Source organism: Bufo gargarizans, chromosome 6, assembly GCF_014858855.1.
Source record: "Bufo gargarizans isolate SCDJY-AF-19 chromosome 6, ASM1485885v1, whole genome shotgun sequence".
In the NCBI taxonomy this organism is placed as follows: domain Eukaryota; kingdom Metazoa; phylum Chordata; class Amphibia; order Anura; family Bufonidae; genus Bufo; species Bufo gargarizans.
In genome coordinates, this window is record NC_058085.1 from 93434871 (window position 1) to 93462329 (window position 27459).

General features: G+C 40.7%; 1 protein-coding gene across 3 annotated transcripts in view; it reads right to left on the reverse strand.

Annotated features, from left to right (window-relative positions):
* The window catches only part of TOX2 (TOX high mobility group box family member 2), a 119108-nt gene that overhangs the window by 55413 nt on the left and 36236 nt on the right, over positions 1–27459 (reverse strand). For 2 of the 3 annotated variants that reach the window (XM_044297557.1, XM_044297559.1), the window contains exon 2: positions 14803–14868. The exons of the other annotated variant lie outside the window; for it this stretch is intronic. In XM_044297557.1, coding sequence (XP_044153492.1) covers positions 14803–14868 — 66 coding nt within the window. The remainder of the gene's footprint in view (positions 1–14802; positions 14869–27459) is intronic. 3 annotated transcript variants of the gene reach the window in all.

Here is a 27459-nt window from a genome sequence, read left to right on the forward strand (position 1 = left end):
AGAAGACTATGGAATTTCTATGTTTGCACTTCCCCAATGAGGAAGCATGGTTTCACCTCTAGCTCCCCTAAGGTCAACCTATGATTCCTGCTGGAGTGCTCCTCTCTCCTTCTAATACAATTCAGCACAGCCTTTCACAATGATTTCTTTCTCTGCTAAGGGAGGGACATACAAGTAACAATCAGTAAACCCCCCGCCAAGAAATTGCAAGGTTAAAACTAAAAGTTACCAGTAATACATCATGGAGTCCCAAGTATTTGGCAGATGAGAAGGACACCTGCAGCCTCAGACAAGAGGTATTGTTTCATATATCTCTGAAGTGGGGTATGAAATAGCTCCAGGAATGACATATCACTTTACATTCCTCCCCACCGTCTGCTTTTATTGCAGACCGCCTTCATTTGCAGGAGAGAAACACATGAATTATTAAATGTTAAGTTATAGAACGAGCTCCTATGTGATGCTCTGTGAGAGGTTTGTGGCAATCTATGAATCTTTTAAAATCTAGTAAGGCATGCTAAAACCTGTAGAGCCGCTTCACGGGGATGGGGCTTCAGTTATTAACTACTTATTTCAATTTTTGGGACCCTAAGGGCCTGTGCATATGGCAGTATAATAAGTCTACATAGTATTGACTCATACACCCTCCTATGGGTCAGTATTGTACACCACGTGTCTCTCGTATACACAGGCACACTGGGGTTGTTCTGGTCTTATGCACATCCGCTATTACAAAGGTGATCTAACCTACAAGCTTTGTTTCTAGGGGAGGGTACAGTGTCGGGCTGGCCAACCAGGGGACCATAGTATCTTCTGGTGGGGACATGCTCTGATACCATAGTAGGCCTCAAAGGACCAGGATAAAAAAAAAACATTTGTCACTAGGGTCAATTTTATTTTAATCAAAATCTATAGACTTTATTGATGATATAGGGATTGGGCCCCCGAAAATGATTTTCTCTGGTGGGCCCAAGTAACTCCAGTCCAACCCTGGGAGGACACAACGCCTACTGGAGATATCATACAGACACAATATGGAGTCCAGAACCTGCAATAATCTGCATATGATCAGCCATGTCCTGCTGTTCTATACAAAATGATCAAATATAAGCACGCCGGTAATTCATTCATAATTTTTGCAGTTTTTGCTTACTTTCTCTTACACCTTCTATCTCTATGCAGTGTAGAAGTGAAGAAGAAAAGCTCCAACCTGGACATGGTCAACAAGGAGCGGGAGGCCACTCTAATTACATCTTTAATTATATGTGGTAATTTGGTTTCATGTGAAAACCAAGAATTGACAAGCTCATTAAAGATGCACAGGATGGATACTTTCTTCTAAAAACAACGCCATCCCTGTCCAAGTGTGTATGTGTGGTTTCGCAACTCAGCCCCAATCACTTCAGGGGAGATGATCTCCAATACCAGATACCAGATTTGTGGAGGAAAGCCACCATGTTTTTTTATTCCCAGGCAACCTGTTTAAGGCCTCGTTCACATTTCGGTTTTTCGTGGACGAATGCGATCTGCATTTTCCACGGACAGCACACACAACCATTGATTTTAATGTGTTTGTTCGCATACTAGCATTTTTTTTTTTATGATCGTGGATCAGTGAAAAATTCACGGAGACTTGCACTACTTTGATCCGGTGGTGCTGGTAGTCGGACTGCCGCTGATCTGATACTGATTACCTATCCTGATGATAGGTCATCAATATGAATAAAGCGGACAACCCCTTTAAAGGGAGTCTGTCACCAGAAAAGTCCCAATGCCCTATAGAGCTGAATGTAATGATATCTGAAACTTAGCCATCTGATGCTTTATTCTATACAAAAAGTACTTTTAATGCATATGCAGATGAGTAGATAAGTGCACTGAGGGCGGGCCCAAGTCATTGTGTGCACCCTTGTTCCTTCTGCTTCTTCTGCCAGCCCCTTCTTGATTGACAGGACCAGGTGAGAAGGCAATGCAGGAAAGGAGAGCAAGGGGCTGTCAGAGGAAGTAGTAGGAGCAAAGGTGCGCAGAGTGGCTTGGGCCCGCCGTTGGTGAACTTATCAGCTCATTTGCATATGAATTTAAAGTATTTTTTCTTAACAATAAAGCAATGCTATGTGAAAGGTATCATTACATTCAGTTGAGCTGGCCCTACAAGGCATTGTTCCTGGTTAATCCGTGAATTTACTGGTGACCAACAGCTCATTAATAACTGTACATCTCTATGCAATGCAAAAGTGAAGGACATTATAAGAATTACAGGTCAGTCAACAGCAGGTTATTGGCAATTCCCATGTAGCAACAGGGGATTGGGCAGGATTACTATTTTCTTGCAAACACAGCGCCATGTCTGTCTACAGGTTGTATGGGGTATTGCAGCTCAGCTCCGTTAACTTCAGTAGGACTGTAGCACTGTCCCTGGAGGAAAGCAGCCATCTTCAGCAAATCCTTTTTATTTCTGTATCAGATAGTGGTAAATGCGGTACCCCAGGCAGATGCCTTGTTTGCCTATCCTTCTATCTGCCTTGTCTGTAATTATATAATCTATCCTATATATATATATACGGTATATAATAAGTATATTAAGACTCGAGGGCCCTTTTATTCCTGGCGATACCACTTCTTAACACCACCAAAAGAGTTAAAACTAAAATGTTAATAAAAGCACAAAATTCAGGGCTGTGTATATCTAACACGGATGCAGATGTGTCGCCAGGCAGAAGAAAATTGCTGCATTTGCGAAAAGAAGAAAGAAAAACAAGATATGTATAGCAGAATTGCAATCATTTTTATGGGATGTGTTATCGGAGAAATGGTTATTGCATTTATGAAAAAAAGAAAGAGAGAGACTTCTGCGGAACGATTTGATAAAAATAAGGAGAGACAGATGCAGCAAAGAGAGAGAGAGAGAGAAATGGGATTTCTATGGCAACGGTTTTTATTAAGTAAAATCATTTCAGCGATGGCATTATACAGCAACTGACGTGAGGGGAAAAAAGAGGAGAAGAAGAGGAGGCAGAATACATTTCATCCGCAGTATGAGGCTTGGAGCTGGTAAAATGACACAATTTGCAGAGCAGCCTTTAAATCAATCATTTATTTTAAGGGGTTTGGATCCAAAATTCACTAATTTTCTATGTAATGCAGGAAAACATTACATAGTTATTTAAAGGAACAATCGTTGCAGCACAATGGAGGAGCGGAGGAAATGGAGTCTAAGGAACATTGAGCTTTAACCCCTGCCGGACATGTTGTAGGCTGGAGAATTAGAAGCAGAAGGTGGAAGCCCAGGATAGTATGACAGCTCAGTCTATACATGCATTCCTTCTTACACTCATTTAATGCCCTGTTCTATTTAAAGGGAATCTGTGTACCGGATTTGGGACTATTATCTAAAATAATACATGAGTAGTACTGCAGATAAGGAGTACAGATCACTATTTTTTATCTTCCTTCTGCCCCCTGTTCCCCCGATGTCACCTGTGCTCAACTACACTGTCAGGACTGCTGCGCTGTTCTAACATAATCGAGAGGACTCTTGTGCACATGCTCAGCAGTCCTGACAATGTATTTCATTGTTCCCTCACTGTCACCTGTGCTCAACTACACTGTCAGGACTATTGCGCTGTTCTAACATAATTGAGAGGACTCTTGTGCACATGCTCAGCAGTCCTGACAATGTATTTAATTGTTCCGTCACTGTCAGCTGTGCTAAACTACACTGTCAGGACTGCTGCGCTGTTCTAATATAACTGAGAGGACTCTTGTGCACATGCTCAGCAGTCCTGACAATGTATTTCATTGTTCCCTCACTGTCAGCTGCATTAAACTACACTTGCAGGACTGCTGTGCTTTTCTAACATAATCGAGAGGACTCTTGTGCACATGCTCAGCAGTCCTGACAATGTATTTCATTGTTCCCTCACTGTCACCTGTGCTCAACTACACTGTCAGGACTATTGCGCTGTTCTAACATAATTGAGAGGACTCTTGTGCACATGCTCAGCAGTCCTGACAATGTATTTCATTGTTTCCTCACTGTCACCTGTGCTCAACTACACTGTCAGGACTGCTGCGCTGTTCTAATATAATCGAGAGGACTCTTGTGCACATACTCAACAGTCCTGACAATGTATTTAATTGTTCCGTCACTGTCAGCTGCATTTAACTACACTGGCAGGACTGCTGCGCTGTTCTAACATAATCGAGAGGACTCTTGTGCACATGCTCAGCAGTCCTGACAATGTATTTCATTGTTCCCTCACTGTCACCTGTGCTCAACTACACTGTCAGGACTATTGCGCTGTTCTAACATAATTGAGAGGACTCTTGTGCACATGCTCAGCAGTCCTGACAATGTATTTAATTGTTCCGTCACTGTCAGCTGTGCTAAACTACACTGTCAGGACTGCTGCGCTGTTCTAATATAACTGAGAGGACTCTTGTGCACATGCTCAGCAGTCCTGACAATGTATTTCATTGTTCCCTCACTGTCAGCTGCATTAAACTACACTTGCAGGACTGCTGTGCTTTTCTAACATAATCGAGAGGACTCTTGTGCACATGCTCAGCAGTCCTGACAATGTATTTCATTGTTCCCTCACTGTCACCTGTGCTCAACTACACTGTCAGGACTGCTGTGCTGTTCTAACATAATGGAGAGGACTCTTGTGCACATGTTCAGCAGTCCTGACAATGTATTTCATTGTTCCCTCACTGTCAGCTGCATTCAACTACACTGTCAGGACTGCTGCACTGTTCTAACATAATCGAGAGGACTCCTGTGCGCGTGCACAGCAGTCCTGACAATGTATTTCACTGCATCTCTGTTCACACTGACAGCGAGGGAACAGGACAGTAGGAAAATAAAAATTGTGATCTGGACTCCACGTTAGCAGCGCTACCCATATATTACTGTAGATAAAAGTCCAAAATCTGGGCCACAGATTCCATTTAAAGAAACTGAGCTGGTAAATGATCAGCTTCAAAGGGGTTGTCCAGGATATAAACATTCTTTTCTAACAGTTGGGATTGTTTTAAAGGAAACCTTTCACCTCCCCTGACTTGTCTATTGTAGTAACTACTTGCATCCCTCATATAATAATTCTGTAGCGTCTATCCTTATGACTCTATGTTGTGCCATTCCTTTATTATTCCTGCTAGAATTTATGAAGCGATTGCTAGCAATTTGCCAGAAGGTCCAGATGGGTGTTACCAGTTGGGGGGGGGGGGGGGTGTCCCTGCACAGTTTGACAATGGCATCACGGATTGGATAGTGTCAGACTGTGCAGGGGCACACTTCAATCTGGTATCTTCACTGCTAGTAAGTCATATATGTTCTAGCAGGAATAATAAGGTAATGGCATAACAGTCATAAGAATAAATGCTTTAGAATTGTTTTTACATGGTGAATACAAGTAGTTACTATAACAGACATATTGGTAGAGGTGACAGGTCATATTTGAAAAAAATATAATATATATATATATATATATATTTATATTCAAAGGTTTCAACCCCTGCCGCCTCAGCACCATCTCTCTGGTGATCCCTCCTTGTCTTTAAGTACTCTGCTACAGCAAATCACATGACTGCTGTAGCCAATCACTAGTCTCAGTGGTGATATGGGATATGGGGATATGTATGGGATAAGACCGCTTGGCTGCAGCAATCACGTGGTCACATGGCTGCCGGGGGGTTTACAAAACCTGTTGAGAAGTTTCATTGTCAAGCTCTTCCCACCTAAAGGGGTCCTCAGGATAGGTCACCAACATATGACTATGGGGCCCGCCCTCCAATTAGCAGTTTGAAGCGACTTCCATCTCTTCATAGAACACCAAGCACAGCGCCATACATTGAATAGTGGTTGTACTTTGTATTGCAGCTCAATTCTATTCACTTGAATGGGACTGAATTGCAGAAAGACCATGTAATGAACAGACTGACGAAGAGGCCGCAGCACTTCCCATGCCATGGCCCCCTCCAACAGCAGACAGATCAGATAGAGTAATCTGAAGCTTCTTGTCCACAGTGTATAGCAGCCCCCCCTCCACCACCATTCATGTACCTTATTATGTGACACGTTTGTGCCCTCTGCATCCCCAATGGTTGTATTGATGAATATATTCTGTATTTTACCTTGTGACACATGGAATGATATGGTTACCACCTGACTTTGTCTTTCAAGAGATAAAAAAAAAAAAAGAGGATAGATCTGTCTACTCGTTATGTCAGCCTTAACATATTATATTGCTAAGACTTCTAATTCATCAATAAAATGATGTCTCTATAAGACAAGTTCATAATGACAAATGAATGGGAACATCACGAAAGACTGACTATTTGCTAAAAAAATTAAGGAGAAAGTACACTGACCTTCAAGCAGCCAGAAATCCTCAAAACACAATCTTTCTTGTTACCGTATGCTGGTATCCAGCACCATTTATACTCATTCGCTCCTGCTGGGTATACCGCCCTGTGGTGACCACTAGATGGCGCCTGCATACTCTCTGAGCTGACTGCTATGTTCAATATGGCCACCTCTATCTGCAAGCGAAGCCAAACCGGAATGGGACTGTTTATTACAATGGCCAATACTGCTCCTTGTCTCACTGACCAAGCAGTCTAGTGGTGGTCACCTTCCAGGGTTAACTCCTCAGTAAGTGAAGCTGGCAGCGGTTACTGACTCTCTACCCACATCTCCTCCGCTAACATTTCTGCAGTTAAACCCGCAGTGTATTTTGGTCTTCTAATAAATGTTCCGTTATTGTTCATCGAGAGAAAGCGACATTTCCTGAGATTCAAACTCTCGGAGAATTGTTGGAAGGAAGCAGATATGTCTGTTGTAAACAGGCAGCATTGTGTCTATACGCCAGTCTCATGCTCGGCTTCAGGCAGGTTGTGGGGAGGGGGGCGATTGGTTTGTAGATTGTCAGGGCTTTCTGCGGTACATTTTCTACTTCATTTGTTAAAGGCATTCTGGTATACAAAGAGCATATCTAAGAAAATAGAATGCAAATGATAGATAGATAATAGATAGATACATGCATACATAGATATTAGATAAATAGATAGACAGATTATAGAGATAGATAGATAATAGATAGATACATAGATAGATATTAGATAAATAGATAGACAGATTATAGAGAGAGATAGATAGATAGATAGATAATAGATGCATACATAGATATTAGATAAATAGAAAGACAGATGATAGATAGATGATAGATATACATGAGATAGATAGATTATAGATATACATGAGATAGATAGATAGATAGATAGATAGATATGAGCGAGATAGATAGATAGATAGATAGATAGATAGATTATAGATATACATGAGATAGATAGATATGAGATAGATAGATATGAGATAGATAGATAGATAATAGATAGATATGAGATAGATAGATAGATAATAGATAGATGTGAGAGCGATAGATAGATAGATAGATAGATAGATAGACATTAAATTATAGAATGATAGATAGTAGGTAGATAGATAGATAGATGATAGATAGATCTTAGATAAATAGATAGATAAATAGATGGATAATATATAGATAAATAGATATTAGATAAATGGATAGATAGATTATAGATAGACATTAAATTATAGAATGATAGATAGTAGGTAGATAGATTGATAAATGATAGACATGGGATAAATCAATAAAAGATAGATAGATAAATAGATAGATAGATATTAGATAAATAAATCTTAGATAGATAGATAATATATAGATAAATAGATATTAGATAAATAAATCTTAGATAGATAGATAGATAGATAATATATAGATAAATAGATATTAGATAAATAGATAGAATGTTCTCTTGAACCTTCTTTGGGTCAGGCACAATCTATTGATGGATCTAATAATCTACACCTCCTAAAAACTATCTGTTAAAAACACATCGCACCCGGACGCCTTCCGTTTTTTACACAAGCCCCATTCATTTCTTTGGATCCAGGGCTGTGTGAAAAATGCACAATATAGAACATGCTGAGATTTTTTTCTGAACGCAGAAATGATGGGTGAAAAACGTGTGCACAGACCCGCTGAAATGAATGGGTCAGGACACAGTGCTGCACATTCACTGCATGCATCGTATCCGGACAGAAAACGTACATTACTGATTGTGTGTTTTGCTAGAAATGCTGTAGTTAATCACATATTGGGCACTCTCAGTGTAGACAATGTGAGAAATGGGGAGTGTAAAAATAAAATAGGCAAGAAACCAACAGTATGAGCAATGTAAATATTCAGGATAGTGTGAGTAATACGTGGAAGGTAAAGCGAGCACAGCCATTAAATCTGAGAGAGCGCATTTCAAGTGTATTTGTCATTTTAGGGAACTTTTCAGAATGAGCTGTTGTTGAGTAGATGGGTAATAAGGCTACTTTCACACTTGCGTTGTTTGAGATCCGGCAGAGGATCTCACTACCAGAATTAAACTGATCCGTTTTGATTTTACACATGACGATGCATTGGTTCCATTAGGATGCGGTTGTGTGAAATCAAAATGGATCAGTCACTAAAAACATTGAAAGTGAGTGGGTGAGGGATCCGTTTTTTTTTGGCTTATAGTGGATGCATTACTATTGACATTGTTTTCAATGAAGGATCAGGTTTTTTTTTCAGTTTTTATGACCAGACACAAAACCGCAGCTTGCAGCTTAATTGCCAGTTTTCTATAAGTTAATGTGTAGAGACTAGCTGCTATGATGTCTCCTATACAAATCACATATACAGGAGCTCCTGCTCCCTGTCTGTAGCACACCCTCAGAGGTAGCAGCAGGGGTGTATCTATCACAAGGCAAACAAGGCATTTGCCTAGGGCGGCACTTGAAAAGGGGGCGGCAAAATGCCTTGTTTGCTTAGTGATAGTTACACAATATGCTAAATATATTTTTTGCCCCTTGTCCGATCCTTCATTATGCGAGGCGCCGCATAGTGAAGGAGTTGAAAAACTTACTTCCTCCCGACCTCCCCTGCCTTTTGCGTCCTCACGTTGCCGTCGTGACGTCACACGGAGGTGGAGTCACAGGCCGGCAACGCTAGGGTGAGCCTTATCTCCTCCAAGTATAGAGCGGATCCTGCACACGGTCACCGTGAACACTGAGGCCAGGCCCCGGCCACCAATGCACTGATCCCTGAGCCTGCTGTCTTCAAAAATTGCAAGTACTTAAATTACAGTAACTCACAAAAATTCAATTACTTCGTTTTTTTGGGGGTAAGGGGGGTGGGACCCGTTGGGTGGTTAGAGGGGGGGGGGGAGAATTAGGGAGGGATTAATACTGTACTAACTCTAGCTGTACATTGTTTTTTAACAAGGATGGGGCGGGTCAAATGTATATTAGGGGGGTGCCCGAGTTTAGTCTCGCCTAGGGCAGCACAAAACCAAGATACACCACTGGGTAGCAGCAGCATGGAAGGCGTTTTACAGCACTGATCAGTAGCTGCGAATCCAGCGCTGGTGTGAGATCGAAAACTTACTAAAAGCTGCAGCAGCATCTGTGTTTTTCTATCATTGCCTCCCTCCATCAGCTCATTCCTCCCCTCTTCTCTCCATAGACTTCAGTGGGCAGCATGCAACCTAATCCAGCAGTAAGCTGATAGTCTGGCTCATAAGTGTAGAGGGAGGCATTCTTAGTTAACAAGATATATACAAGTTCTCATAATTGTCTGTATTATTAATTTATGCATAGTTTGTGGAAAGTACAGTGCCTATTTTAGCCTTAGACTTTTGGATTGAAAAAGAAGAGCAAATCTAACACTTTAATAAAGATGTAAATAGAATATCACAACTCGTGTTACTACTTCTACCACCTCTGCCATCATTGCAAATATTAACAATAAAGTATACAAAAAGATAACCTCTCCAGACATGTCCATTTTAGCAAATACTTGTATTCCCCATGAAATAACAATTCTGGAGCATCTTTTCTTAGAATTCTATGTGCAGTACCCCAAAGCAAGGGCTATCTGCAAATGGCTTGTTCTTTAATGTAATGTTATGCGTTGTATTGTTATAATATGTATTGTCAATCAGTATAGCCATGTATGGATGGCTAAACCAGGGTTAACAATCCTGGCTTAACACTTGCAGGTTTCTAAGTGGTAGCTAGCTCCACACTTAGCAATAGGGAGTGGCTAGTGAGAGTTAAGAGAGGAAGGGAGCTGTGTTTATGCTCCTCCTCCTTAGGAACAGAAAGCTTCAAAGACTAACAGATCTCTGCAAAATCTCCAGAAAGAGAGAGAAAGAGGGGAACATTAAAACACCCTTTGCACTTGGACACATCCTGACCAGACGTGCCATAAAAACCCTGTATTGGGTTTTGGGCTGTATAACCCTGGACATTACAGCCATTATTGCTGCATATGTAGTGCTGTTTCTCTGTTATTACTCCTAGAACCTTATGAATAAATAGACAACTGGCTGTTACTGATACTGTAGGGACTCACCCTTATTGACAAGGGGAATGGTAATATGGTTATCAATTTATTTATAAATTAGTAGGAGTAATAACAGGGGAACCGAACAACAGTAAATAAAAACACTGGGGGGCACATTTATTAAGACCAGCGATTTACACGCCTGTACTGTTAAAGGAAGCACCAAAGTTATGTGAAAGCGCAGGTCTCTATGCAACTTTGTCGCTTCCTTCAGCAGGATGTGCGAAAGTCAAAAATTTATGCCAGTTCCCTTTCTGGCGTAGATTTAAGTCATTTTGTACGTCAAAAACTGGTGTCGAAAATGATGAATGAGAGGGGCCTGATGGCCCGCCTCCTTCCCCACCCACACCATGCCCACTTTTTTTAGACCCATCGAGAAAATTACATGAGCGGGGAAAAGTCACAGACTTTGTTGCAAAATGGCTTGTGACAAAATCTACGACCGATATGCGACACAAAATCGGCGTATATCAGTTGATAAATGGGCCACTGTGTGCGTCAGAATAGTTTTCGATTTTAATGTAGAATGCAAATATTTAATAAAAAAGGATATGTTAGAGTCCTCTAGAATTAATGTAGTAATATTTCCTTTAAAGGGGTTTTCTGAGACCCTGAAAATATGAGCAGTGATTGGTTGCAGTGGTTACGTGGTGTAGCCGTGCATATTATTGCTGCAGCATTGGAAACAAAGACTACTGTGATTACCAGAGTGCTGGAGCGGCTGATCAGGTGAGTAAGGGTGCATTTGCAAAAATTGGATGTTAGAAGTGGATAAACTGTCAGTTTTTCATGGCCATTTTGCATCCTTGTTTCTATTCATTTCCTGCCCATCTATTAGTTTTTAAGGTCAATTTTTCATTTTGCATCCGTTTTTAATGACTATTTAAAATGGATGAATTAATTTTTTTAACCCAACTCTTGCAGTACCACCAGTATATATTATGCCCCCTACAGTGCCCCGAATATATATTATGCCCCCTATCATGCCCCAAGTAAAACTAATGCCCCTTACTGCCGCAGTATTTAAAATGGCTCCCATAGTGTACCCAGTATATATAATGCCCCCCGTGCCTTCTGTAGATATAATACCTTACCCTAATACCTTTAGTATATATAATGCACCCCCCACCCCAGGTAGTGCTGACAAAAAAATAATAATACTTACCTCACCAGAGGTACATGCAGGAGCATTTGCTCCGCACTGGAGGCAGCAGAACCTGACGCTCCCAGCATGATCATGTGAGATCACGACATTGGGAACACGTGCCTGTGGGTATTTTTTTTTTTTTTACCGCTGATAGGTCCTTGCACGCTGCTCGTGTACCTGGTTTTAATGGCCTTTAGATGGGTTCACTTCTCTCTAAACACCTATTAAAAGCAGTGACATTGAATTCCGTGGGGTCCATCTGGCCGTCAAAATGGCCGCAGCGCTCACCAAAAAGCCTCAGCCTCTTTAAATAGCTGATTTCAGGGGTGCTGGATGTTGGACCCCCACTGTTCTGATATTGGAAAACCTTTCCACTTCTGGAAAACCCCTTTACTTGCCAGGACCCAGACCACTCTCAGTCTGCAATATGATATATGTTGATGTACAGTATATGTTTCTGCTGGGACAGTATTTTGCGCTATGGTATTGCTGACACTGCCTATTTGTGTTGCCCTTCCTTCTATCATTTTGGACCCTCCTACAACATGGGACCACTTTTAGGATTTTTTTTCCAGGGCCACTTTAAATTCCCAGTCCTCCCCAGCCTACCTGATTCTCTCCCTGCACAGTCTGACACTGGCAGCACTGATTGAATAGTGTCAGACTGTGCAGGGCACACCACCAACTGGTAACACCCAGTAGTACATTTATGAATAATAGTGGATAAAGGGCACAGCACAGAGTCTTAAGCATAAAGGCTCCAGAATTGTAATTTCATGTCAGGGGTGGTAACAGGTTCTCTTTAGGCCTCTGCATACTGTAGGTTTACTTTTTAGGTTTTATGGTCTTGTTTATGGAGAAGGTCATGGACAACACAGGTCAGAGCGTTCATTATCTACTGAGACGATGAAACACTGGAAGTCCCTAGCAGTACACAAAAGACCATAATGAGCAATGCAATGAGAATAAACTGAAGAGGAAAGGAGGTAAGAAGAAGAGCGCAGGGAGGGCGGGAGGACGGCAGAGATCTTTCCAGCTCCACTATTGCATTGGAGCAAGGAGATAGTGTTGTTAATGTCACAAATTACTAATTAAGTTGCACCGTTTTAGTCCTCCTGTTACTTAAAGAGTAAATAAGCATTTAGCCCATAAAGCAATGGCCGCACCCCGGGTCCTTAGTGGGAACGCGGTATGAAACCATTAAAGCTTTGTCATCAGGAATCCTCCAATGGCTACAAGCCCAGAATGACACAATTATTTGCACACTCCATTCATCCTTTAACTCTTCAGAAAAGGCCCCTCTTTGTGCTGGCCAAACAATAGCAGGCTTCCGTATACAATCCCAGTCACACACAAATTATATCCCCCATGTGTCCCCCCCCCAACTCCTCTCTGCAAGGGGGTCAACAGGTCACTGCTCAATGACTGGATGTCATCTTTCATTACCGCCGGCGTCTGCTTGGAACGGAAAATCTCACTCCGAGTTACAGTCAATGATTTGATTTAAATAGGTAGAATTATATAATTTGTATTTGTCCTTCAGGCACGGACAGCCCTAAAAGCTGCCATAATGTGCACTGAGAAAGGGGCAGCTGTCTCGTGTGACTTATCTGGATGGGACTAACAAGACACGGCCCCGCCATGGAGCTGGTGTTAGCAGGGGCGTGGATGGTTTAAAGTGACACTAACCACGTTTTATGTTTCTCATTGTAATACTGCATTGACTTATCCAGACAGTAATAGTAGCTGCAAGGATGGTGCATGAAGCTCCAAAATCTAGCGGTAGACAAGGTGATGCAACGTTTACTATGGGGAACATTGCCAAGATGGCGTCTCAAGTGCTCAGAGTCAAATCTCCACAGTTTATTTAGTCTGTTAAAAGAAGAAATCTATGTACTTTTGAGATTATTCGCATCAGTCCCTGTTACCTGCTGGGTGTCCAATCAAATTTCTCTATCTCAGACATGCATAAAGGCCAATTTCATATGGAGCTAACTAAAGTTGACCTTAACCTTTGGTGAAACCACTGCAAAATGGAGCAAGCAACTGCAGGAGATACGTGATTGGGACGGCACTGGGGTCTTGGGACTCAATTCTCACCAAGGGCAACTTATTGATAGAGTCTGCATATTCTCTGTGTATTTTCTTCTACATACTGATAGGTCAAGGAAGACCTAAACCTTTGATGAAGGAATGTGTCTCAGAGTATGGAGCCATAGAAAGTATATGGTCCGTACTCCAAAAAGCCAAGTAGAGCAGATGAAACCCAATGGTGCAGAGTTCTCAGAAAAGCGTTCCTTCATCAAAGGGTTAGGTCTCCTTTAACCTATCAGTATGTAGAAGGAAATACACAGAGAACATACAGACTCCATGAATAAGTTGCCCTTGGTCAGATTCTAACCCAGAACTTCAGTGCTTCAAAATAACAGGGCAGCACCAATCACATTTCTCCTGCTATTGCAGTGGCATTATTTCTTGGCTCCTTTGATGGTCATGGTGTAAACCAGTAGATTACAGGCTATGGCCTAAGGTTGCACACTACTGGTATAGATGGACAAATATGTTCCCTTGTAATGTGATATCAATATAAATAACAAAAGAGACACTGTAAGCAGAGCATGCAGTGTTAAAGGTGTTCTCCAGGATTTAACAATTGATGATCCATCCCTAGGATAGGTCATCAATATTAGATCAGCGGTGGTCTGAAACCCACCTCCATCTTCTAACAGCCAATCAGTTCCTGCATCAGTGGAAGTAGCACTGCAGTAACCAGCTCCATCCATTACACAATGAACAAAGCTATGTAGTCCAACACTACTTCCAAACAGCTGATCGTGGAGGTGCAGGGTGTCAAGACACCTGCCTATATAATATTGATGGATTAGAAAACAGTACCACCATCACTGTCCATAGGTTGTGTCGGGTATCATAACTCAGCTCCATCGAAGTGAATAAGGCTGAGCTACAATAGCACGCACAACTTGAAGTTGTTTTTGGAAAAAAGCCACCATGTTTGTCTAATCCTGGATTGATAATTAAGTACATAAGGAATTAAAAGTATAATCTGATTATTTCCAGCAGCTTTCCACCATATTTTCCATTAGCGTAAGTCAGCCAGGAGGACCTTTGCATCTACCGTCAACGATAACCACTATACCACAAGTGTGACAAGGGAAACAGAGCGGAACCTACCTGATTTGTCGAAAGGAAGTCCTGGTTACTTTCATTCATACTCATATACATGTTCTCCCCATCAAACTACAAGACAAAAATATGAATTAAAACCCTTTTTCTCATATTCATGGACAAAGAGGACAGAAGCTAAGCTTTATATGTTCCCAGTAACCTAGACGTGTAGAGGAGACATGGACTAGAGGTTTTTGTCTTGTCTGACACTGCAAAGAACAGTTCCCTCAAATATATTTTTTGGAATGGTCTTCTTCAAGGTTGTAAAATATTTATTCATATCATATGCTTATGGCAAGGTTGGGTGAGAACGGATATGGCTACCATTACAATTCTCAAGGGGTTGTCTAGTTATGCTCATGTGAGAGCTTTGTATAATGAGATGCGCCCTTAGAGGTTTCTGTGGCCTTACATAGTTGCCAACATTTGCATGGCCAAAATTGGAAACACCTGGGAATTCCTCAGCTACCTAGGAATGTTCTCAGACAAGGTCTGCACAAACCCACTTTTGCAATCCATTTCTTAGGATTGTTCAGGCAAAATTGAGACTGGTGGTATCTATACTTTACCGTACTGTAACACCACATGCCTCTGTATGAATTCAGTGTTATCTGTCAGATTTACATTTATAATCTATATAAGGGTCACCACACTGAAAAACCTGGGAATCTACTGAACGGAATGTACATCATTTTAAGGTATACCGGTAAGTTAAGTCTGGCACTTTATATATATATATATATATATATATATATACTGCAGTATGTGCCCTTAGCAGGCTATGGAGACCATGTCACAGATCAGTAATATGGCCATGAGGACTTAGATGGGAATGTACCAGTCTTGTTTTCTGGTGTACAAAACCACACATTTTGTCCAAAGTGCCTTTTTGCAGCATAATTTGTAAATTTCCCCCCTTCTCCACCACCCTTGCCACTTTTACAAAAAGTAGACGAGAGTAAGCAGTGGGAGGTTCAACTGCCAAATTTACAGAAAACTGCCACACATTACACCTGAAATCTAAGCCAGCTCCCTCCTAGCATAGATTTTACTTTCTGATGCATGGAACTCCAGAAGATGCTCTAGAATGATAACCTCTTAATTATTCTGGCACGTCATATACCATCAGGGCTTATTATCAAGATTGGCGAAAGAAACATCAGGCTTAATACATTAGCACCTTAGTGTGTAAAAAGTAAAAAAAAAGTCAGTACACCTTAGTGTGGACCTACTAGACCTAGCAAGAAAGTAAGACTGTATAGTGAAGCTCTCCTACTTAAAGGAATCTGACTGCCCTGTTACATGTGCTCTTGGTAACTGAATACATCTATGTTGGTCCCATGTTCATATGTGTCCACATTGCTGAGAAAAATAATGCTTTAATATATGCAAATGAGCCTCTAGGAGCAACGGGGGCATTGCCATTACTCCTGAAGGCTCTGCTCTCTCTGCAACTGTTTTGCCCTCTGCACTTTGCTTGCCAGGACCAGGCAGTGCAAATGTGATCACACCTGCCTGGTCCTATCAATCAAAGTGCAGAGGATGCAGCAGTTGTAGAGAGAGCAGAGCCTCTCGGAGTAATGACCACTCCCCCCCCCCCCCCCCCCCCCGTTGCTCCTAGAGGCTAATTTGCATATATTAAAGCATCATTTTTCTCAGTAATGCGGACGGATATGAGCATGGGACCAACACAGATGTCTTCAGCTGCCATGTGCACATGTAACAGGTCAGCCAGTGTCATAGAAATATGTCCGAATCTGCTGACAGAGGAACCTCCAAGATCAATGATCCAGATTTTATGTATAAGCGGTACATAGAACAGATCTACTGTATCAACTCCTCTGTTATTGACAACTATTGGGGCCAGCATGAATTTCATCAGACACAAATTTAGACATACAGAAAATAAAAGTTCAAAAAGTGTATCAATTGTAAAGCAGAATAAAAGTGATCAATCGCTCATTGTAAACCAGTGAAATATATTTTTAGGGAGTGAAACATGCAGTATATGATAGAAAGGGAGTAGATAAATGGCTTCTTGTCCAACCCAAGGTTAGATATTACACTTGGCCAGTATTGAATAGAATCCATTATTACGATCACCGTGAAATGGGCAGAAGAAGCAAATTATTATGGAAGGGTATACTTTGTATCAGGATAAATTCTTCAGATTCCTTGAATCATGAACTGAAGAAGCCAAGGCTGTGACTTTAATCAATTTTATTACAAGAATTACAGGCAGAAAATAACATTAATAGACTTTGGGAGTTCTAGATGAGGGACATTAATATCTAGGGTTATAATTCTGACAATTATGAGACCACCCTTTATACAACAGGTGCTCGTATTACTGAACATGGCTCAGTGAGTACAAATGACTTCGTACCACAAATGACTAGTTTAACAAATTAGCAGTTTTCCTAAGGTGGAAGTAGGATGGTCATAGAATTTCATGGCTTATTTCCATTCCGTCAGTCTGTGGTCTCCGTGGACAGCACATGCGCCCATTGACTTTAATGTGTGTATTCACACATCAGTGGTTCTCCATGGACCATGGGTCTATGTGTGACACCCCGGAAACATGTCTTATTTAGTCTGTGATTACGGATCTCTCACACACATTTTAGTCTATGGGTCCATGAAAACTACAGGCACAACATGGATGCTATTTGTGTTTGGTCTGTGGTTTTCATGGATCATTGGTAGGAAATGCTCTTGAAACTCATTTTCAGCCTAGTAGTGTCCGTGAAATGCAGAAGACACACATGGGCCAAACAAAGATTCTTAAAGACATCTTCACAGATGAACCCCTGATGAACCACTGACCATTTTTCCACAATGGTATAACGCATATGTGATAAAGGCCTAACAACGCATAACCATGATCTGGCCTATGGGAACTTTTAGTAGGGATTTAACATGGAGCACACCAAAACATAAAAATCAAAATAATAACTTTTTATTCATCCCACCAAATACATGACAAAAGACTTAAAACACTGAAAAAATCCAAAAAATCATAAGGAGTGTCAATAAGTATACAACTCCAAAGCCATATCCCAAGCCCCCGATAAGGCCAAATTGATAAGTGAGGCTGACTTCCATGATAATAACTCACAAAGTACCAGTGGTTAAAAAGTGTCCTGTGCATAACACTAAGGTGACATTAGCAGTGTCGGACTGGGGTGCCTAGGGTCCACCAGTAAAATTTATTTTGGGGGCCCACTGTATGGAAATATTAAAAAATTACCGATACTAACCAGATGATTGATTATAGGGGTCCCTGCAATGACTTTGAGTCAGTGGGTTCCCGGGAAAAGAGGATACTGGGTGGTGGCCTCTGTACTTATAAGGCTTCTCAGCCACCTGATTGCATCAATAATAATAAAATGGGTAGTTCCTTAAGGGGGTTGTCCCACAAAAATATTCTACAGTTTTCAAAAAGCACCTGCATCTGAATACTTTTGTAGTTGCATGCAATTAAAAATGTATTACAGCTGCTGAGTTATTCAATAAAATCTATCTGTATAGCGCCACCTGCTGTTTGCTCTTTGCCTAACTTCTTTTTCTAAGCTTTGACAATCACCTATTGTGTATGGTAGATCCTATGTTATCTATACACAGAGGTGATATCATTACAGGCAGGGTTAGAATGACAGATGAGCAGATAACTGCATTGAAGTGATCTGTACAAACCAAGACTTGGCGCCAATTATTAGACATAGTGGCCACTCCAGTTCAAATACTGCAGGAATGTATTGTTTTTGTTTAAATATAGATATTTAAATGGAAAATTAAAAATAATATCCACAGAAATTCTTAAAAAAATACGTTAAACATAAAAATGTCAGCTAAACAATAGGTCATTTTATGATGACACATTCCAATTAAGTAATCTACCCAGTTTTTTAATATGAACTTAGGCTGGTTGAGGTGCTACACACTGCCTATCTGTATGTAGTGCAGTAAGTCTACTGTATTATGTGCAGGGGTGGAAAGACTAGGGGCCCATCTTGCTCAGGGGCCCACCAGGGGAGTCACCTGTACCCCTGTGGGCCAGTCTGAGCCTGGACATTAGTATACACCAATATCCAAAAAAGATCAAGATATAAAGGTAAAGAATTAATAAAAGAGAAACCCAATTCCAAATGGATAAATGGTCTCACATACAATGTGGAATAAACCCCACGCATATCGCTGCTACGGCCACTTCAGAAGTTTAGCCAATGAGTTTTTACAAATGTCCATAAGATCCACTTCCTCAGACATTTTAATTGTTTCACAGGACTATCTGCCATGTTTGAAGCTCTTGGGTCCCAAGGCAAAGACTATGACATGGCCCTCCACCTTCAATGTCCCATTAGTTTTAGAGGTGATGCTCCTCAATCCTTTTCCACTAGTATCAGCTTTGTTCCCTGTGGCATTTCGCGGTACAATAAGTTGTGCACTAAACATAAAGGCTGACAGTGATTTCATAAGGCAGTTCTATACAGCAGTACCATTGCGCTACTATGAAAACTCTCCCCTGGAACACATGCTCTACAAATCTTAGGGGACAAGACAAATGTCAAGAAATCCCTCGCCCTTTGGCAATTAATATTTCAGATTTAACAGGACTGGTAATAGTGGCCAGAATCAGTAATGGTGGCAGAATTTATGGGACTTGAAAAATGTGAATCAAGTTTGTTTATGGTCAGTTATGTGAGAAAGAACTGATTGCTACATCTACCCAAGAGACATCGACCAAGTACTAAGCCTACTGCAACACAAAATGAGAAAATAATATAAAACATTCTCTTCAGTCGTTCAAGCCTATTTACGAAACCATGAAAGAAAGTACAACATACTCCATCTAATTGATGGCGACGTGCCAGGTACGCCAAAGGTGCTTCACAAGATGGCTATGAAATACAACCTTTTATCATTGTGCCTTGTATACGCCTTGTAACATTGGCCTATACTGTCCCTCAGTGTGCCTCCAACTTTACATATAAGCAGAGGTCTTTACTGACCACGCATGCCATATTCGATTCATGTGACAATGCTACACAGAGGCACTTACAGTGGCCCATGGAGGGCCTAGGTGAGCCAATGGTGCATGATTTACTCATCTAAATATTGGTTCTGAATATAATCACTGGGAAAACCTGTGTACAAATGTGCAGATTATTCAAAAATATAGCATGTACTTACTGTATACAAGTGCAGTTCTAGATGTCCTCTATTCCAAATGCAAGTTACATAATTGTGCATTCATTTGGTTTGTTTTTTTGCTAGTATTGAATTAATAAAATTACTAGAATCACTTACTATATCTGTACAGATAATGCTCAAAAGCAGGTAGGCTAATTCTCTTGTTGAGTGGTAGCCTTGGACTGGATAATAACCTTCCCTCCCAATTATAAAAATGCAAGAGATGTCTAAGCGCAAGAGTGTCTAATACACATCAGCGCAATTATCATGGTGGCAGGCATAGCAGTTGTTTTGGGGCCCAACAAGTAAAGGGGCCCCATCTCCTCTAAGACATAAGGTCCAGTTAGTGATGACCATCGAAGATTGTTAGGAGATTGTTATTTTTTGTCCTATCCCTGTATCATGTGTTCATTATACCTGCATAGTGACATCATTAGGTGTTTCCTTCCTGAGCAGTGATGTCACAGTCTACACTGGAAATATTTTCTTGTTTATGGTTGTGGTTAAGTCAAGATCTTGTGGGGTGCATTATGCCTGTACTATAACCTCACTGTGTGCATTATTGCTGCACTTTAACATCACTGTGGGTATTTTCCCACTATTGTGACATCATTGTGTGCGTTAAGCAGACCGAAATGTTCATTTCTGATCGCGGCATCTGAGATGACCATTGAGGGCTGTCAGGGGTTAATTTGATGAAAGAAAAAAATTAAAAACCTTATCCATTTGATCGCGAAGACTCTGCCACGGCCATCTTGATTGAAGATCCAGATTAAAATCTCACACACTGGCAAGTGTAGTGACGTCATACATCACCACGCACAAGATTTCGTAAGGGATATTCCATCAAGATGGCTGCGACAAACTCTTTGCGCACAAATGGATGAGGTGAGCATGATTTATTTTTTACCGCCATTTTAGGGAAAATTGATTTGCTAATACAAAGCATGAGGAAATTTGGCTTCGGGGCGAATTGAATTTTCCCTGAACTTTATTTCGCTCAACACTAGTTGTGATGGTTGAGTGGGGGAACTATTCCAAGTTTTACTAAGGGACCCCCATGGTCACTTGTTATGCCCCTGATTGTATAAATGCTGAAAGGGCCCAACATCAGTCTAATGTGTATGAAGAAGCTCCACTCTTCCCTAAACTCTGCTGTTGGGCAAAAACAAGGTTCGCCATGGTGGACTTTAACAAACACAATCCTTCCTTGTCATAGTCACATACTGTCTGGGAGTTTATTAAAGAGGATGGAAGAAGCAAGGTGTTGTTGGTGGAGGGGAGGCCCTTTTTCAATTTCCCCTTTTGATCTCAATAAAACCTTGTCCTGGAGACTTAATTGGTAGTCGGGTAGAAATGTTTTAGACTAATCTTCAACTTTTTTTTTCTATTTTTGCAGTTTGTTTTTTGTACAATTGTGACAAAGCAAGGAAAGAAGTAAAGTATATATTTTTTTGTTTTTAAAGAATTTTTTTTATGTTCTCGTTCATGTACCGGTAATTAACATTTGACATTTCTTAGTGCATAATATCAGAGTGAGTAAATCCTCTAACAAGCTCCTGCCAAAGCACTGAAACTTTTTTTTTGAAAAAATTAATATCTAAGTGAAAACACAGAAAAAAATATATGATTTTTAGAAATCTGGCAGGGAGTGGGTTAAGAGTACAGGCTCCATGCACTTGCTCCCTTTTCACGCTATTTTACATCTTATAAACCATTATAAATTTAATTGCACGTTTAACAGGGAAAAAAATACCGCACACACAATGGCTCATTAAGGACTAATTATGCACATGTTGTTTTCCACAAACATTCTCGTTTGGAAGCTGTTCTCTGTAATTGCTTAGCCTCATTAAATAGTACAGGGAAAAACTCATTTCAATTTAGACACGTGATGGGAACGTAGAGAAGGAGGCGAGGTGGACTTATTTCTGATTGGTTCCTTAGGGTACAGTAGATATAGTAGATGTATGAACAATAATGGCATATGATGGAGATCAACAATGATATTAGGACATGTTAATTGTGAAGAGACTGGTTTTTGTGACGGGATGCACTTGTGGGGAACAGGGGCTCAGAGGTTGTGGTTTCTACTGTACTTGGCCCTGATGCCAGAGGAGGCCCAAAAGGTCAGTCTCACTTAATATGAGGAAGTCAATGCTAAGAAATACTCATCATAGTTGGGGGTCTTGTTACTTATTCTGAATTGGGTCCTGGGCGCTTCAAGGTGGTCCTTTGGAATGGAATTATGAATAAACAAATCAAATTAAGTAGATTAATTTACTCTCCATTTCTTGTGTGGTCTAAACCCTAAAGACATAGGGGGTAATTTATCAAAACTGGTGTAAAGTAGTACTGGCTTAGTTGCCCTTAGCAACCATTCAGATTCCCCCTTTCATTTTTCAGAGCTTTGGACAACTAAGCCACTTCTACTTTACACCAGTTTAAAAAAAATCTCCACCACGGTGAGATGAAACTAAAACAAGCTGGTGTAGCACGGAAAAGGAGTTTATCCTGTAACACAGTTGGGGACATTTATCAAACTGGTGTAAAGTAAAACTGGCTTGGTTGCAACCAATCAGATTCTACCTTTTAAACCTGTCAAAAATGAAAGGTGGAATCTAATTGGTTGCTATGGGCAGATAAGCCAGTTCTACTTTACACCAGTTTGATTAATGACCCCAAGTGTTCCTCACCTCGAGTCCTCAGCCAGTCATGATTTGGGCATTTATATTAGGGGTATAGCATACATATCGTGAGTACAAAAGCACAAATGGCTATAGTATACTTATCGGACCACCTGAATATAAAAAAAGGCCCATTAACCACAAGAGGTAAGTACTAATTACATAAAATGCATTATATTGATGATACAGGGCATTTGTATCAGGGGTATAACATATATATCACAAGTACAAGAGCATAGATAACTAAAATCTACTTGTAAAACCTCAAAAGGTAAGTACAAATTACATAAAGTGCAGGTGCATATACAGCCTTAGGGATACCAAGATCCACCCGACTGCCAGAACAAAACTCCTATCCCAGTGTCCCTCACCTACGTAATGTGTTTCGCCGATTGGCTTTGTTAGGGGAAAGAGGAAGAGTGGGGTGGTTGCCTATTTATGCAGATAGGTAATTTCTAATTACATAAATCACCTGTATGGCGTGCAGTATCTCACATTGTCCCTACTGATATATAACGTTATTATTGTGACTTTTTTTTTTCTTTTGGTCCTGACCAAAACCACATTTGCTAATTTCTACACTGTCTTTTTAATGTTAATATCTTATTATTACAGCTAGATGACAAGTAAAATAGAAACAAAGCATTGAGCAAGTGGCAAAGAGGTTTGTTCTGGCACAAGACAGACACATGATAGCGACTAGCAGGTTCCTCCATTTATTAGCAGAGAACCAAATTCATCAGTTGTTGGAATGACGGCACATGGGCACTTGGCCATGGCACTATTGTTCTATGAGCTAACAGAAATCACATCATGGACATTTTAGCTCAGTTTTACATTTCATTTCTCGTACTACTAGTTTTAAAATGTTTCTTTTCAGAATAAATTTACTGGAAAGAAGGCTAAATATGAGCTTGGTTCTAAGCCAAGATCAGATATAAACGGGGCTGTGCACAAAGGTCCAGAATTCTATTTTATGTTTATGGATTCCAGATTTGGTGACACTATAGAAGGCGATGTGAAAAGAAACTAGACGCGAAAGATGAAAGAGAAGCCTTACCGATAGCACATTCTAATAAGTACGGACTTGTAGAGATATGGAGGAAAATGCATTTCACTTCATACAAACATAATATACAAGACCGTACGAAACTGAAACAAATGAAAATGCAGTAAAGAATCAAATCAGTCTTTGAAAATGAAAAAAGAAAATTACAATATGTATGATAAATAAGTAAAAATAATGGCTCTGAAGAAAAATAATGTAAAGGCGATACCTCTAATCCACCAGATCAACATCCATGTCTCAGGGCTCGTATACCACCATATTAAAACGGTTATCTGGCCTAGAAGCCAACAGCCATAGTCCATTCCCGGCAACTTCCATAGGATCAGGAAGTGGCTTGGACCTGTAACCGCTGAGGCCAATCACAGTTGTCAGTGGTCACATCTGCTTGAATGATACCTCAAGGGCACTGAAAAGAGGGCTATATATGAGCAGTGATATATCGTTTAAGCAGATGTGATCGCAGAGGCCTGCAAGTGGCAGGAGCAGTGACAGGAGCAAGCCATTTGAATTGAAAATGTCTGGGAACGTTATAGCGGCTTGAGCATGGTGGGACCGCAGACAGATACAATTATGACATGCTCCTTCAAACTCTAAGTGTAGAAGATAGGGTAGAAAATAGGACCACATGGACACATGGGGGGGGGGGGGATTTATGAATGAGTTTGCAAAATTTGGGAATTTGGGCACAGGCCTCATTTGTGCACAAATTCTGCGACATTTATCGGTGGAAATTATGGTGCAACGTAAATGTATGCCATCTCATAACATGGCCTCCTGTGGCCTGACAGGAGCTGTTGGAAATTATAACTAAAAAATGTGACATATGTTTTAAGGCCTGGACTTCTTAATAGATTTGTTGCATCTCACTCCAGCACAGTTTGGGCTAAGAACGACGTTTAAAACACCAACCTTTGTAAATTCCCCCAATGGAGTCCAAACTTAGGATCTAAAAACAATCAACTCGCTACATGGCTTTTCGAAGTAGTCATCATCTACGTTTACGTCCTTCTAATTGAAAACCCAAACTCTACAAGATCAATGAGCAATTTGTGTTGGTCATTGGAATCTACAGACTAGAAGCCTAAAGAAATCTTCTGACAACACTTGCTGGTTTTTGTCAGATGATGTGTTGCCATGGAGACCTTGGTCAATTGACTAAATATTTTGATGTACCCGCATATATATAGAATTTTCAAGTCAGTTTTGGGGTCTTTTTGATGATCTAGGCCTCCAGAACAACTCTGCACCTGACAAAATGTTAAAAAAGATATGGTAGCATGGAACTCTATATTCAGCCTTTGATCCTATAAGATCAAGCAATCATATCTCAGCACAGAAAATATTCAAAAATGATTTTCAAGTTTGGTGAATGTCTTCTTCTAAGGTTTTGTCCAGTCTACTCAGGACACATGTATCATATACAGTAATTACACATTATATGATTACAGTCTGAAATGTGGCAATAACTGTATGGTTGAATATGAACCTGGGCGACATGCTGCAGAACAATACCACCATTCAGAAGGTCCTTAGAGATTTGCATGAGCAAATTGGGTTATTCTGTCAGTGAAAGCTCTCAGAAATCAAACCAATTTAACTGAATCTGAAAAACAGAGATCCAGCGATAACACTGAGACTTAGAGCGCTCATCTTGTCAGGTACTATGAATTTACTCCTCGCCACACCATCTGATAAGACACATGGAAAAAATACTTCTGGTTTCCTCCAGAATATAATTAGTTATCTCTATAAATCTTTACTTCCGGCAGAGAACAAACAGAAGCAATAAAACATCATTCACAACTGTGAAAAGAGAACAAGCTATGTAAAGTTCATTATTCCAAAGGCGAGCATCAACTGCGACATTATTCTCTGTGTGATTTTATAATCCGGACTGTGATTGTGTGCTCACTAATGTCAATGCCTGACACAATCAGAAATACATTAATACAGTTCATGGCACGGGCTGCAAATTACTCAGAAATAAGACTAATGTTTATTCCATGTTGAGGAGTTGCTTGAAGAAACTGTGTCTTAAGCGCCATGCACACGACTGTATCAGTTTTGCGAGCTGCAAATTGTGGCTCTGCAAAATACAGATGCGGTCTGGGTTGTGTCTTCATTATTGGTGGACCTAATGACTTCAGCTATGAGCTTTCCACATCAGTATGTCCGTTCCACAAAAAGATAGATATAGGGGGGTTCATTTATTATCTTTTTTACACCACTTTTAGGCATCTTTAGGTCACAGAAATCTGACACTTTTCCCTCACTGTCGCCACTTTTGCGAAGTGGCCCAAAAAGGGGGCATGGTGTGGGTGGGGAAGAGGGCGAGCTGGCTTAGGACCATCTCATTCATAATTTTCCACGCCAGTTTTTGGCATGGAAAATGATCTTACTCTATATTAAAGCATGTCGCACAGCCAGCTCCAGCAAACGTGAAAGGTCTCAACATAATTTCGGCCTATTCACCAACAGCACACAGGGATCAAGACCGGCATATCAATTGCCAGTCTTAATAAATGTCTATGGACCTATAAAAACAGTGGGTCTGCGGACAGCCACATTCGTACTAATATGCGGACCGCAAAACGGATAAGGTCGTGTGCTTAGGGCCTAAAAGGGATTCTGTCAGAAGACAGGTTAAACAGCTAAATTGTTGACAGAACGAGGTAGGGGCTGAGGAGGGCAGTACAAACATACATTTTCAGGAGCTATTATTATCAGGAGAAGTGTGAATATTATCTTTTATTCTGGAAAATACTAGAGTGCCCTGGAGGTGGAGCTTAACTGTAAAGAGCTCTCTCCATTGAGCTGCTTTACAGCCCCCTCCCCTCTGTTCTGAGTAACAGCTGTAGCAGCCAAACAGGAGACCACCACAGTTGTCCCTCAAAGCAGATGGGAGGGGCTGTGAAGCAGCTTAATGGAGAGAGCATTTCACAGTGAAGCTCAGTGCCTGACAGAATAAAACTTCCTTCAGAAAATGTAAAGCTCAATTTTCATAGAAAACAGGCAGTTGTATGCCATTGAAAATTAAATACTAAATATTGCCCAATTGAAGCTGTCAGCACAAATGAGATGACCTCCTATATAGGTAGGTAATCTGTCATCAGTTTATCTGAAGGGTAATCATTATGATAACAGTAGTTGTAGAATTGAAATAACAGTAAGAATCAGGGGGATCTCTCTGACCGCTGCATTGGTCTGACTGACACAGTTAAAGGGTTTTCCCCATCTGGCCATTTCCACAGTGAGATGGGACTAAGTGCCAGACCCAGGAAGCCCTAATTGTAGTGATAGGGAGCTGTGCTGTTTCCATAACTCTGGGAAACTGCGAAATGGGACGGACATTTTAAGCGAGAAAGTTCAAACAAAAAGTAAGTTAAAGGGGTTCTACAGTTTGTTTTAACTGATGATTTATCCTCTGGATAGATCATCAGCATCTGATTGGCGGGGAACCCCCGCTGATCAGCTGTTTGAGAAGGCAGCGGCGCTCCAGTGTCCAAAACAACACCCCCCTGTTTTTATGTAATTACAGAGAATATTGACACATAGGTTGTTAATATGTACAATTTTTTTGTTGTTGCTGGAAGTCCCTTTAGTCCAATAGTCCAGTAAGGAGCCTTTATTACTTCCATGATGCCAAAATAATTCAATCTTTATCACGAGAAATAACGAATATTTTATTATAGTGATTGATTTCTATACATAAAC